Consider the following 12,976-nt stretch of genomic DNA (forward strand, 5'->3'; position numbering starts at 1 on the left):
GCCCAAGAGCAAACTAACCACATTAGTTAGGTTACAAGATGCATTTAGTCATCTATTTAGAGATCGTCAATTTGACTAAAAGGGAGCAATTGCAAACAAAACAATTTCATAAAGAAGAAACATGATTTTCAGATCTGTTAGATCAGAGAAATCAGAACATTATTTTATCACAATTACTTAGAGAATTAACACTCCCTCTTGATAATAATAATGAGAGATAACATATCTAACAACATCCATTACGATGACTAAGCATAGATTTGTACTCTATATCTATCTGAATCTTCTAAGCATGTTGTATCATTGTACACATGATATTTTGTCATATTACTATACCTTTAATATGACTTATACTTGTAATAATAGTATTACTTGGAATGCAATACACACGATAAAGTCCGGAGAATGATTAAATTCTTCCTTTATCTAACTTGTGACTCGTAGGCACTAACAATCCTACATCACAATATGATCCTGAGTTAAGATCTGCCAGTACACAAGATAAAATTCAGAGAATGATTAAATTCTTCCTTTATCCAAGTTGTGACTCATAGGCATAAAAATGTCTATATCCCAACGTGATCTTAAACTCATCTAGATCTGCCAGTAGTTCTCTACTATTTAGTACATTATCTTAGAGATCGTCATCTCCAATAATGTCTTTTATACAAGTGTTCATTATCTCAGAGATCGTCACCTCTTAGATAATGAATACAAATGGTGAAGCCCATAACAGTCAATAGTCTGACAATAATAATAATTTTAACACAAAATTATTTCATTAATAATTAAGGAATACAAATGAATTATAATTCAACCATACCAAGTCCTTTTCTGAAGTGATTTATCTTCACTTGAGAGAGAGGTTTGGTAAAAATGTCTGTTGTCTGATCTGTAATGCAAATGTATTCTAAATTGACAGTTTTCCTGTCTACCATATCTCTTACATAATGGTAAGGAATTTCGATATGCTTGGATCTGTCATGAAAAACTGGATTCACAGAAAGCTTGATGCAACTCTGATTATCACAATGACTGATAGTGGGATTCATGGGTTAATCAAATAATCCCACAAGTAACTTTCTAAGCCAAACTGCTTCCCTAGAAGCCATTGCAGCTACAATGTATTCAGCTTCTACAGAACTCTATGCTACTAATGAGTGTTTTCTGTCTATCCATGATATCATTGTTGAGCCTAAACTAAAACAACATCCTAAAGTGTTCTTCCTATCAGTAACACTCCAACCTAATCTGGGTTTGTGAATCCATGTAAGTCCAAGTCAACTTTCTTATACTTAATCCCAAGGTTAAGAGTGCCTTGTAACTATCTCATAATGTGTTTGACTGCAACTAGGTGAATTGGCTTTGGCTCACACATAAACTGACTTAAGCCACTAACAGCATAGCAAATATCAGGTCTTGTATTTACCAAGTACATGAGACCCAGTCATCTGTCTGTAAAGAGTAGAATCTATGGAGGGTGATTCTACAATTGCTTCCTTAAGTTTGTGTAGATTAGTCTCCATTGGTGAAGACATAGGTCTGCAGTTCCAAATTCCAAACCTCTTTAAGATGTCTAATGTATACTTTCCTTGATTAAGTATGATGATGTCAGAGTTTTGTCATACTTCTAGTCCTAGGAAGTAATGAAGTCCTAAATCTTTCATTTCAAATTCTCTGATTAGATCTTTCTTGCATTGATCTATAAGATGATGATCACCTATTATTAATAAATCATCAACATATAGTATCAAAATTATCATCTCATCTTTATCACTTTTATAATAGAGATTTGGATCAGCTACATTCTTAGAGAATCCTAAACTGGTGAGATACTTATCGATTCGTTCATACCATGCCCTTAGAGCCTGTTTAAGCCCATAGAGAGCTTTCTAGAGTCTACAAACAAAGATTTTAGGATTATGAGTTTCAAATCCTTCAAATTGTTCCAAATATACCTCTTCTGTAATCTTTTCATTCAGAAATGATTTCACATCTATCTGATGTACTTTCCATCCCTTTGATGCCGCAATAGCTAGGACTGCTCTTACAGAGGTGTATCTGGCAACTGGAGCAAAGGTTTCTTCATAATCAATTCCCTCCTTTTGAGAGAATCCTCTGACTACGAATCTGGCCTTATATTTGTCAATGCTACTGTCAGCACCATGCTTGATCTTAAATATCCACTTAGAAGAAACAATAGATTTTCCCTCAGGCCTTGGAACAATTTCCCAAACTCATTCTTAATAATGGATTGTTCTTTTGTCATGACGTCCTTCTAAGCTGTATGTTTGATAGCATCTGAAACATTTGTTGGTCTTGATTTAGATAAGTCACTCATGTTTGTTGCATAGCTAGAGAATCTTTTGGGTCTTTTGCTCTCTCTGAAGGTTCCAGATGGTGCAGTGAAGTCTTGTGCTTCCTTTACAATCTTAATAAAACAAAGTGGTTTTTTTTAGGATTTTAAGTTTCCTCAAGATTAAGGTTTTGAATCTCACCTTCAATTTCTTTAATGTTCTCCCTCTAAAACTCAAGATCATGATTTTCTTCAAAACTAAGTATATGTCTTCAAGAACTTAGGGCTCTATTGAATGCAAGGTCTTCTTCAAAGATAACATCTCTACTAAGTTCAATGTTCTTTTGACCAGGTATGTAAATTCTAAATGCTTTAGAGGTTTCACTATACCCAACAAGTATGCCTTTCCATCTGGAGGGTTCTAACTTAGTTCTCTTTTCTTTTGGAACATATATGTATACAGGGCACCCAAAGGCAAATATCCTAAGATGACTTATATTTGGTTTAACCTTAGAAAATACTTCTTCAAGAGTTTTATCTAAGGTGGGAGTGAAGACTTCTGTTTTGAATATAGACGGCAGTACATGAGGCTTCTACCCAAAGATAAGATCCTAAGTTTTGATCAAGTAGCATAGCTCTTGCCACTTCTACAATTGTCCTATTCTTTCTTTCTGCTACCCCATTTTGCTGTAGATTATAAGGAATAGTATACTCCCTTTTAATTCCTGCTTCTTTACAAAAATCTTTAAACAAATCTGAAGTATATTCCCATCCATTATCAGATCTAAGAGTTTTAATTTTGTGTCTTGATAGGTTTTCAGTTGAGGATTTGAATTCTTTAAATCTCTTAAGGATTTCTTCTAATTCTTTACATTTTAAGACATAAATCCATGTTTTCCTAAAGAAATCGTCTATAACAAGTATATGGTACAAGAATCCTTCGAGAGAAGGAACAGACATAGGTTCACATAAATCTAAGTGGACTAATTCTAAAACATTGTTAGATTTTCTAGTGCTATTTTGAAATGGACTTTTGGTATTCTTACCTAGTGCACATCCTTTGCATATGCTTGAATGACCTTTATTTAACTTAGGTAAACCAATAATCATCTTCTCTATTGTTGATAAGGCTTTGAAGTCTAAATGCCCTAACCTTCTATGCCACACTTTGTTTATATCAGCAGCTTCATGGATCAAGACTTGAATAGGTTCTATATTTAATTCATACAAGTATCCCTTTCTTTGGCCAATCAACTTTAATTTCTTAAATGAAGTGTTCTTAGACCAAGTCATTACTTTGTCGTCCATGAATGCAACCTTATGTCCATCATCTTCAAGTCTTGTACAAAGATTCGATTCCTCTTGATTCCTGGTACATAGAGTACTCTTTTGAGATGAAGAGAAGTACCCGACTTCAGTTTCAAGGCGCAGTTCCCAATTCCTTTGACAGGATGAGTGGAATTATCACCTATGGTAACTTCGTCATTAGCTTCTTTTGATATTTAGTCTAGTACTTTTGTGTATCATGTAATGTGACAAGATGATCAATAATCAATTACCCATGATTTGCTTGATATTTAATCTGATAGCGCTAAATACATTACATAGTTCTCAGGATAATAATTTTCCTCTTTCTTAGTAATGTTTGTACAATTTACTTGTTGTTTTATATTCTCTAGGCAATTTATTTTATAGTGTCCAAGTTTCTCACATTTAAAGCATTTGACTTTGGATAAATCTCTCTTAGGTTTGTCATTTCTTTAATGAGCCTTCTTCTTTAAGTGCTTCTTCTTACCTTTGTAGGAATTTGTGTTGAGAACATGAAGTTCTTCATCTTCAGTTTTCAATTTCCTTCCTTTCTTGAGTTGCCTAGATTCTTCTTGAAGGCAATCTCCTTTAAGTGTATTGAAGTCTAGAAGTTTGTCTCTAGCACTTACTCCTTGTGAGAATATTTCTCATAAATATGGTAATCCATCTATTGCCGTTAATGTTACTTTTTTATCATCACTTATGTACCCAATGATTGTAAGTTCATCTCTTAGACTAGCCACCCTTAGAAAGTATGAATTCATAGATTCTCTCTTCCTTATTTTTATATGATTTAGTTGCCTTTTTAGTGAAAGGGTTCTAGTTGCATTATTAACCTCATATGCATTTATTAGTGCACTCATCATATTGAATGTTGTCTAATGTTTCATTAGCATAGGTACTATTTCATTTTTAACTCCATCTAATATGATTATCATGGCTTTCCTATTTCCTTTGATCCAATTAGTTTTAGAAGGATCAGCATCAGGTTGCTTGGATTCCTTATCAACAAACTATGTTACATCATTTTCTTCAAGAGCCATCATAATTTTGAATTCTCATGCAATGAAGTGGTCTTTTCCATCAAACTTATCTTCGGGACTGATTGTATTGGCCATTGTAGGTAGAAGGATATTGCTAGATATGTTTTCAATTTGATTATCAATTTGCAAAGCCAAGGTTTGACTACCAGAGCTCTAATACCATGTAAAGTTTCTGCAAAATCTGATAATAATAATGTTGATAAATATTTTTTCTTATGTAGCAACTAATCTTCAAATATTCTGGATTCAATATGATCGATCTAGGAAGGTTTGAATTAAATCTGTAAATTGTTATATATCTCTGAGAAATCGTTGAGGGCAATTTGCTAGGAGCAGACTTAAGATTGTATTGTGTGTTTTCTATCCACAACCTTACCCCCCCTTTAGAATAGACCCAAGGGACTTGTCCTTTCACAAACAAACCCCCTTGCCTAGGTCGGCCCTATTTGCAAATGCAACCTTTTAATTCAAATCAGTGCCCAAGAGAAAACTAATGGTTAGTAGAACTAACCACATTAGTTAGGTTACAAGATGCATTTAGTCATCTATTTAGAGATCGTCGATTTGACTAAAAGGGAGCAATTGCAAACAAAACAATTTTATAAAGAAGAAACATGCTTTTCAGATTTGTTTGATCAGAGAAATCAGAACATTATTTTATCACAGTTACTTAGAGAATTAACACACTGAAGATCTGGAAAACCCTACTGCAACAATGAAACCTCTTGAAGAGGACAATGCCATTGAAGAATAGAGAAACTCTACTGATGAAATGGAAATGCCTGGGGAAGCAACCAAGAGTCTCAATGAGGGGTATGAGTTCCAAAACCACATAAACCTTAACAACGATGCCAGACCTTTTAAGGATAATATTGGTGATGACATTGGAAACATTGATCAACAGATGTTGGATGTAAGAGACACGGTTGAACCTAAAACTATGTGGAAAGATGATGCAATCCAAAGTGATATTCAAAAGGCATATGAACAAGGTGAACATCATCAAGAAGGGGATACAGAGGGCATTGTTGAAACACCCCAAAAGGAAAATCTTCCAAACAGAATAACAAATGAAAAGGAAAGTTGTCCATTTCTAAACCACAACCTACAAGAGATCTTATGGATGTTTCTGGTACGCTTCTTAATGCTAACAATGGCAACACCAAGCACGACTCTAGTTATATCAATGAATTCCTCCAAGCCTTTCCTCAGCTTCAGCAGGAAATCCAGTAACTAAAGGCAAGGGCAAGCCTACAAGACAATACCGAAGACCCAAGCAATACAGCTACTAACTCAGGAGATTCCAGGGGACACACAAAGGATAACAATCCACCTAGTTTGTATACATTGTTTGCATGAGGACATGCAAAATCCTAGTTGGGGGGAAATGATGAGTTCTAGTAGTCTTTTGTTTTCATTAGTCTTTTCCCTCATATACCTCTCACCTCTTTGTCATAAAACTCCTTTTTGCCAAAATTTCTAGTAGAAAAATAGAGTATTTAGTACCTCTTTGAAAGTTGGAAGAATAGCTCCTAAGCATAAGCATTTGTTTTATTAATAATGTATTTTGCATTCCAAATTGCTACAGGAACTATATGATGAACGAGAGGGCTTGAGGCGAAAGGAAGTTGGATGCTGGAAAATCGTGTTGTTGTTTTGCTTTGTAATAATTGATGTTGCCATTTTAAGGTTGTAACTCAAATATCACGAATTAGCTTTAGTTTTATTTGCTTCGCAGTTTAAAGTTGATGGACATCGGCCAAAACAAACTTATGTAATAATGGGACTATGGCTTGCGGTCATACTCATTCAATCCAAACTCTATTTTTGTAATTTTTGAAGCTATATAAACTAATGCATGATCATAAGAAAATAAGCTTGGTATCAATATAATAGAAACTCTGTTTTTAATCACTCTGTATGCGTTTGTCCATTGATTTGGAATTGGAGCTGCTGTAGTAAGTGTGTGCTAGTCTTTCCCCTTACCACGAGAACCAGAGGAAGGGCCCCCTCCTGGAAATCTTGGTGAGATCATTTCACTTGGTATTGTGAGTTTGTGTATTGTCGATTATGTTATTTGTTTTCATTACTTATTAATTGCAAAGCAAAGATCAATTATGTATGTACAAATGTCTATAGTGAAAAGGAAATGAAACTCGCATGGTTTATGTTATGCATTTAGTTACATTTTGACTGTTTAAAAGAATTTGGACTGTTGAGTTGCGGCCATTTCCATCCTACCACTTTTCCGATCATCATTCATCCATTTAATCCCTTGTTTCAGCAAACGCCAGATCACTCAACAAATACATAGTCACTCCCTACTCTAGGAAAAAAGAACACTCAAGAACCAACACTTCCCCCCCCCCCCCCATATTAGAAACTCGGGGTAACATAGGTCACAACCCTTCATAATGTTTTCAAAGAATCACAATCCTTCATAATCACAACGTTTTCAAAATGTCACAACCCTTCATAATTACAACATTTTGAAAAGTCGGAACCCTTCATAATTACAATACTTTTTAAGAGTCTTAACTCTTTATAATTACAACATTTTCAAAAAGTCACAACCCTTAATAATTACAACATTTTTGAAAAGTCGCAACCCTTCATAATTACAATCCTTTAGAAGAGTCTTTAACCTTTCATAATCACAACCCTTTCAAAGAGTCACAAGCCATCAAAATTATAGCCCTTTCAAAGAGTCACTAAACTTCACCTTTTGAAAGTCAATTCCTTATTTTCTTCCTTTACATTTCCTTTAATCCTTCCTTAATTATTATGCTCCACTCTTTCTTCCTCCTTCTCCTTTTCTTCTCAAATGAAGTTCTCATCTCTCCCTTTTATACCTTTCATTTGGGGAAGACAACTTTTCTATTCCTGCCTTCTGACCATTTGTTTAACTTAACTGACTTTTAATTATTTTTAATGTCATTCTTTTAGTTTTAGTATTTTGATTTAATTAATATTTGTTATTATTAAATTGTATTTTCAAGAAGAGGACATGAAAAAATCTATGCCCAAAAGGGGCTCTGGCTGTAAATTTCCTTTTTGAAATATAATATACCATGTTTACCGTATGGGGTAAATAGTTTAATGCATACAGACAACAGACAAGAATATGTAGTGCAGCAGTACTCCTTTTATTATTCGCATAAATGCCGAAGAGATTACATAGTGCTTACAATGATGATTACAATGATGATCCAAAGTTGTACATATACCATCCCGAAGAACCTTTCCGAAGGGGTCCTTCGGCTACATAACAATTACCGACGACATCAATCTATCGGCTACACAATATTTACCAAAGACATCAACCTGTCAGCTACACAATATTTACCGACGACATCATCCCCCCAAAAAAAAAAGTCGTCTCCGGACGACAATTACAAAATATCCGAGACAGATTAACAAAACGGAATACATTAACTAACTAACTACAACAAAATAGATCTATTTCTGTCACACCACTTTCACGTTCATCCCGTGCCTGCACCAAACTGGTCTCCAAACCACGTTGCATCTGTAGCCTTTGCTAACACAATACCGTCTCCTTAATCAAGCTAACCTTGATAGCCACCCGTGCTGCTTTCTCTACTTCCAACTCCTGGGTACCCTGAGCCAAGTGTCGTTGCACTGCCTTCAACTGGATGATCATCTCCTCCTGAGCTCTCTATGCATCCGCCAAGACAGCTTCACGTCCAACACCTACTCCAAGTGCCTCAAAGCATATCACTCCTCTCGAAAGGTTTGCTCTGATGTTCTATACACCTCTGGTACACAAACACTCCATGCCTGCAGTAGCTCCAGGTCTCATCAACTGGTCATACTTCCCATGACTGATAACTGCACCGAGGGTCGAGGGATAGTGCCCCCGCGGGGTTCTGAGGCAGAGCCCTAGGCGCGCTCCCTGTCAAGATATAGGACGGGGTCGAGGGGTAGCACCCCCGCCACCAAGACCAAAAACTGCATGGAACACACTATTTTTGTGATTTTCTTCTGATCCCACACTCTTTCTAGCAACCGCTTATGTTTTACTACTTGTTTATGTCTTTCCCTTCCCTTGGGCATCATATGTTATTCATTCTAAACATTTTTGATTTATCATCATTTTTTTTATTTCATTTTTTTGCTCTTCCTTCCTCTATAGTGCGGTCGTACGATCCATGTCGTGTCGTATACTGCTTTGTCGTGTGCAATGCTTTCTGCTAATTTGTGACTTATTGCCGCCTAGTCTCTCCTGAACTTGCCGTACGGCCTTTGTGTCCTGCACAAAATGTGCGGTCTCTGCACGCTTCCTTGCCTGTTCGTGGTGAGTATTCCCACCTATCACGTGGGTGACCCAGGTTCAATCCCTAGCAATGGCGCCAAATGTTTACCGTATGGGGTAAATAGTTTAATGCATACGGACAACAGACAAAAATATGTAACGCAACAGTACTCCTTTTATTATTCACATAAATGTCGAAGAGATTACATAGTGCTTGCAATGATGATTGCAATGATGATCCAAAGTTGTACATATACCATCCCGAAGAACTTTCCCGAAGAGGTCCGTCGGCTACATAACAATTACCAATGACATCAACCTGTCGGCTACACAATATTTGATAAGTAGGAGATGATTTCCACAGCAAGATATTTACCAATGACATCAACCTGTCGGCTACACAATATTTGATAAGTAGGAGATGATTTCCACAGCAAGATATTTACCGATGACATCAACCTGTCGGCTACACAACATTTACTGACGACATACCAGTGTGGTCCCAAAAGCACCACATTTACCAAGAAAAAATTTAAAAATTATTACAGGTTTTGAGCAGATATCATAAGGTGATAATAGCAGATCTGAAGAGTAATATTATTGCAGATTTGAAAAAGCAGTTGTAACCAATCTGTGAATGAAAATATAATTGTTGAAAAGCTAGAATTGTCCACCATCCATTGCTGAAGCAAACACTCATAAGAAAGAATTTTATTTGGAAGTTGGTGCTTTCTAGAGGACTGATTGGTGTCTCTCGCTAAGTTGGTGTTTATAAGTGGGGGTTGGTGCCTACAAATTAAGGAGATTGGTGTGTCCTATGGGTTGATGTTATTGTGATTGTTAAGTTGAAAAATTAAAAGATCGTATTATACTGTTTCACACCCCCATCCCTGCCTCCCCCCACCTCTCAATGTAATCATGTGTTCATCAAAACCTATGAAAATCATTAAAGGTTGATTAGAGATGTCTTTCATTTGAATCAAGATAATGAACCACAAGAGTTGGGCTTACTACAGTCAAACAAATGAAATTTTTTATGGCATTCACACTAAGGGGGTTATTAGGAAATCTGTTGTTAACACTCATACTGTTATGTGTTGGTTATAAGTTGTTTTAAAAAACTCATTAATTTTTTAATTAGGTAGAAGCTGGACCAAATGTAAGGGATTTAAGAAAGACTCCTTGTGTCAAGGAGATGCTTTCATTTATATGTACTGTTTCAAATGATAAAGCATTAAAAATTGCAATTTATTTGCTCAATACAGAGGAAGAATTCCTCTCGTCTCAATTTCATAGACATGCACTATCTTCGAATGCACACCAACATTAAGTTTTCCTATGGGAAGCTTGGTCTCAAAGGCTGTGACACCTCATCCTACCTTTGCAATCCCACAATCCATATATACCCATGTTTCATATTGATGCAATACATGTTGAATATTGCAATGAAATATTCTAATTTTCTTGTATGTTATAATGCTTAGTTACAGTACGAGAGTCCTAAGTACTAAAAGGATGTAACATTGAATGTACCTCTTAATGAATTTTAGAGAGCTCCTTACAAAAAAGGAACGAAAACATTTAATTGACACACTATCTACAGAAATCCTGTGAAAATTTAATGTTTTTCAAGGACCAAATAAAAACTTGATAAAAGCATATTAACTCTATTTATTTTCTATTTAAAAGAATAGTAAGAAACCAAGTCTTAATGTAGAATATGCATGCATTCTGAGTTCATCACTTTCTAAACAAATTTATAGATAGGCAGCACAAATTCCCCATCTCGGAAAACCCTTGTGCTTACTTCTGTTATATAATACGTTTTTTCTGGAAAAGTTGTTCTGAGAAATTAAATAATTGAAAAATTGCAGAATACTTATGTAAATTCTCAAAAATGCGGAAGGGTATACTTAAAACAGAAATGACTACAGATCTTTAGCAATCTTGTGATTGCTATGCAAATAAAAATGATCAATTCGTTTCTAGCTTACCTGGAAGAGATTCACCTAGCTTTTGAACATAGCCAGGTGATAAAGTGGAACAAAGCACAATTACTGAACCATTCGGCATGCCTGAAAAAAGCATTTCATGCATTTCACATCTAAATGAAATAATATGGCAGAGATGTAATTAGTTACTGCAGTATCATTCATAGAATAGCTCTTGTAAAACAAGCACTAGGGAAATTTATTAGTATGCTCATTTGCTTAAGACAATATATTTGTTTCTGACTTCATCAAATAAGCTGTTCCAAACCTGAAATAGCTCCATTTGTACCAAAGAGAACTTCATCCATTTGACTGGAATTCATAACCATGATGACAACCACTGGAGCACCTGTTTGCATCATAAATTAAATATGAATACTAAATAGGTCCGTGATGCCACAAACTTGCAAGGACAATAAAGAAAATTCTAATTTTTCCTCATCAGAACAAAGCTAGTCAAAAAACACATTCAGAGTAATAAACATTATTTCTGAAAACCAAACTGTCACATTTAGTGATTGATGCTTCTCTCCTAATTCATTGACAGTATTCAGCAAAGCATACACACACATTCTTCAATTTCTGAACATACTAGCAAAGATACAGTAATCCAACCTTTGCTTGCCTCTGCAGCAGTGGAATTGATTATTCCACCACTCTGGGAAAAACGATCCATTGCCGACTTAGATACCTGCAGACATAATGTCAATAGCTTCATTGATTATTTATGTCCCTGCATGTAATGGTTCATGTGATGATTTAATCTCCCTAATGATAAAGCTTCACAGTCGAAACTTGTCATCAAACTGCATAAAATTTAACCAAAAAGATATACATAGAAACAAGTCACTAAGGTACCATCTCCATGTAACAAATACCCCTTTTAATATCCAAATTGAAGGTTAACATTTATGAGTCATTTGAGGGTTTCTGTGTCCTCTGTACATCTGAGCCAACATATCTCATACTTCCTTGAGCCATGCTCCTTGTGAACACAATCGATAATATTTTCACTGTGGGATTTTGTGTTTTAACCAAATTTCAAAATCAGTGAAATTTTAGGAATCACAATGAACAAATAAATCATAATATTTTACTGTGTGCATTTATCACGTGCCTAATTGTGTATCATCTAATTTGAAGGTGTCACCTCTGTGAGTCCCAGCCAAAGCATATCCTACGGACTTGGGCCCCGTTCATTGTGGACACAATTAATATTGGACTTCAGTTTCACTTTGCATTTTTTCATCTTTCACAATGTTGCTTGATCAGTGTAGTCAAGATGGCACATTAAGGAAATTCACCATTATATTTTGAGCGTTTGTGGCATGTTTCCTTCTTTATGATATCATTTCAGGATATCAGTATGCATGTCAGTAACATCTGATATTCTGAGCCAAAGCACTGTATACTACCATGAGCAATGCTAACTGTGAGCATGGCTGATATTATTTTCACTTCACATATTTGTGGCTCGCAGCAAGTTTCCTCACCATTGTAATCCAATAAGGGGACACAAAAAAATTTATCACTATAATTTGTACATCTGTTGCTTATACCCTTATTTGTGACCAAATATTTTAATAGATAGTTCATAGAGCATAAGGTCAAAGATGTAGATTTAAACAAATGTTCAAACAATAGGAGCTAAAGACCAGACAAAGCTTGTTACAATGAGGTAAGCTTGAGATAGGCAACAACAAAGGCTTTCCAACAAACCATAGACCCAATCTAAAGAAGTTTGCATGTCAGTAACTTTTGAATGTCCAAGCCAGAGTATCTCATAGTACCTTGGACAATGTTCCTTGTGACTACAATTGATATAATTTTCACAATCTATGTAATTTTTGTAGCTTTCACCCAGTTTGTTTACCAGTGTAATCGCAGAAGTCGCAATAAGCAAAATTGCCATTATATTTATTATCTGTTGCTTATCTCCTTGTTTAAGTCTTGGTTATTTTGATAGAAAGTTTGTTAAGCATATAGAAGAGGGGAATTTAAACAAATATCCAAATAATAGAAGGTACAGGTCAGTTGAAGTTGGTAACAAAGATGTGAGCTT

At 35.4% G+C, this 12,976-nt stretch overlaps 1 protein-coding gene across 3 annotated transcripts in view; it reads right to left on the reverse strand.

Annotated features, from left to right (window-relative positions):
* The window catches only part of LOC149575521 (ketose-bisphosphate aldolase class-II family protein), a 392,222-nt gene that overhangs the window by 359,321 nt on the left and 19,925 nt on the right, over positions 1-12,976 (reverse strand). For all 3 annotated transcript variants that reach the window (XM_089815285.1, XM_089815286.1, XM_089815284.1), the window contains exons 3-5: positions 11,530-11,605; positions 11,183-11,263; positions 10,918-10,998 (exon numbers count right to left, since the gene is read on the reverse strand). In XM_089815285.1, the coding sequence (XP_089671411.1) occupies positions 10,918-10,998; positions 11,183-11,263; positions 11,530-11,605 (238 nt within the window). The remainder of the gene's footprint in view (positions 1-10,917; positions 10,999-11,182; positions 11,264-11,529; positions 11,606-12,976) is intronic.

This window comes from Cupressus sempervirens, chromosome 2, assembly GCF_028749045.1.
Source record: "Cupressus sempervirens isolate cs-2001-9-10 chromosome 2, ASM2874904v1, whole genome shotgun sequence".
NCBI classification, from domain to species: domain Eukaryota; kingdom Viridiplantae; phylum Streptophyta; class Pinopsida; order Cupressales; family Cupressaceae; genus Cupressus; species Cupressus sempervirens.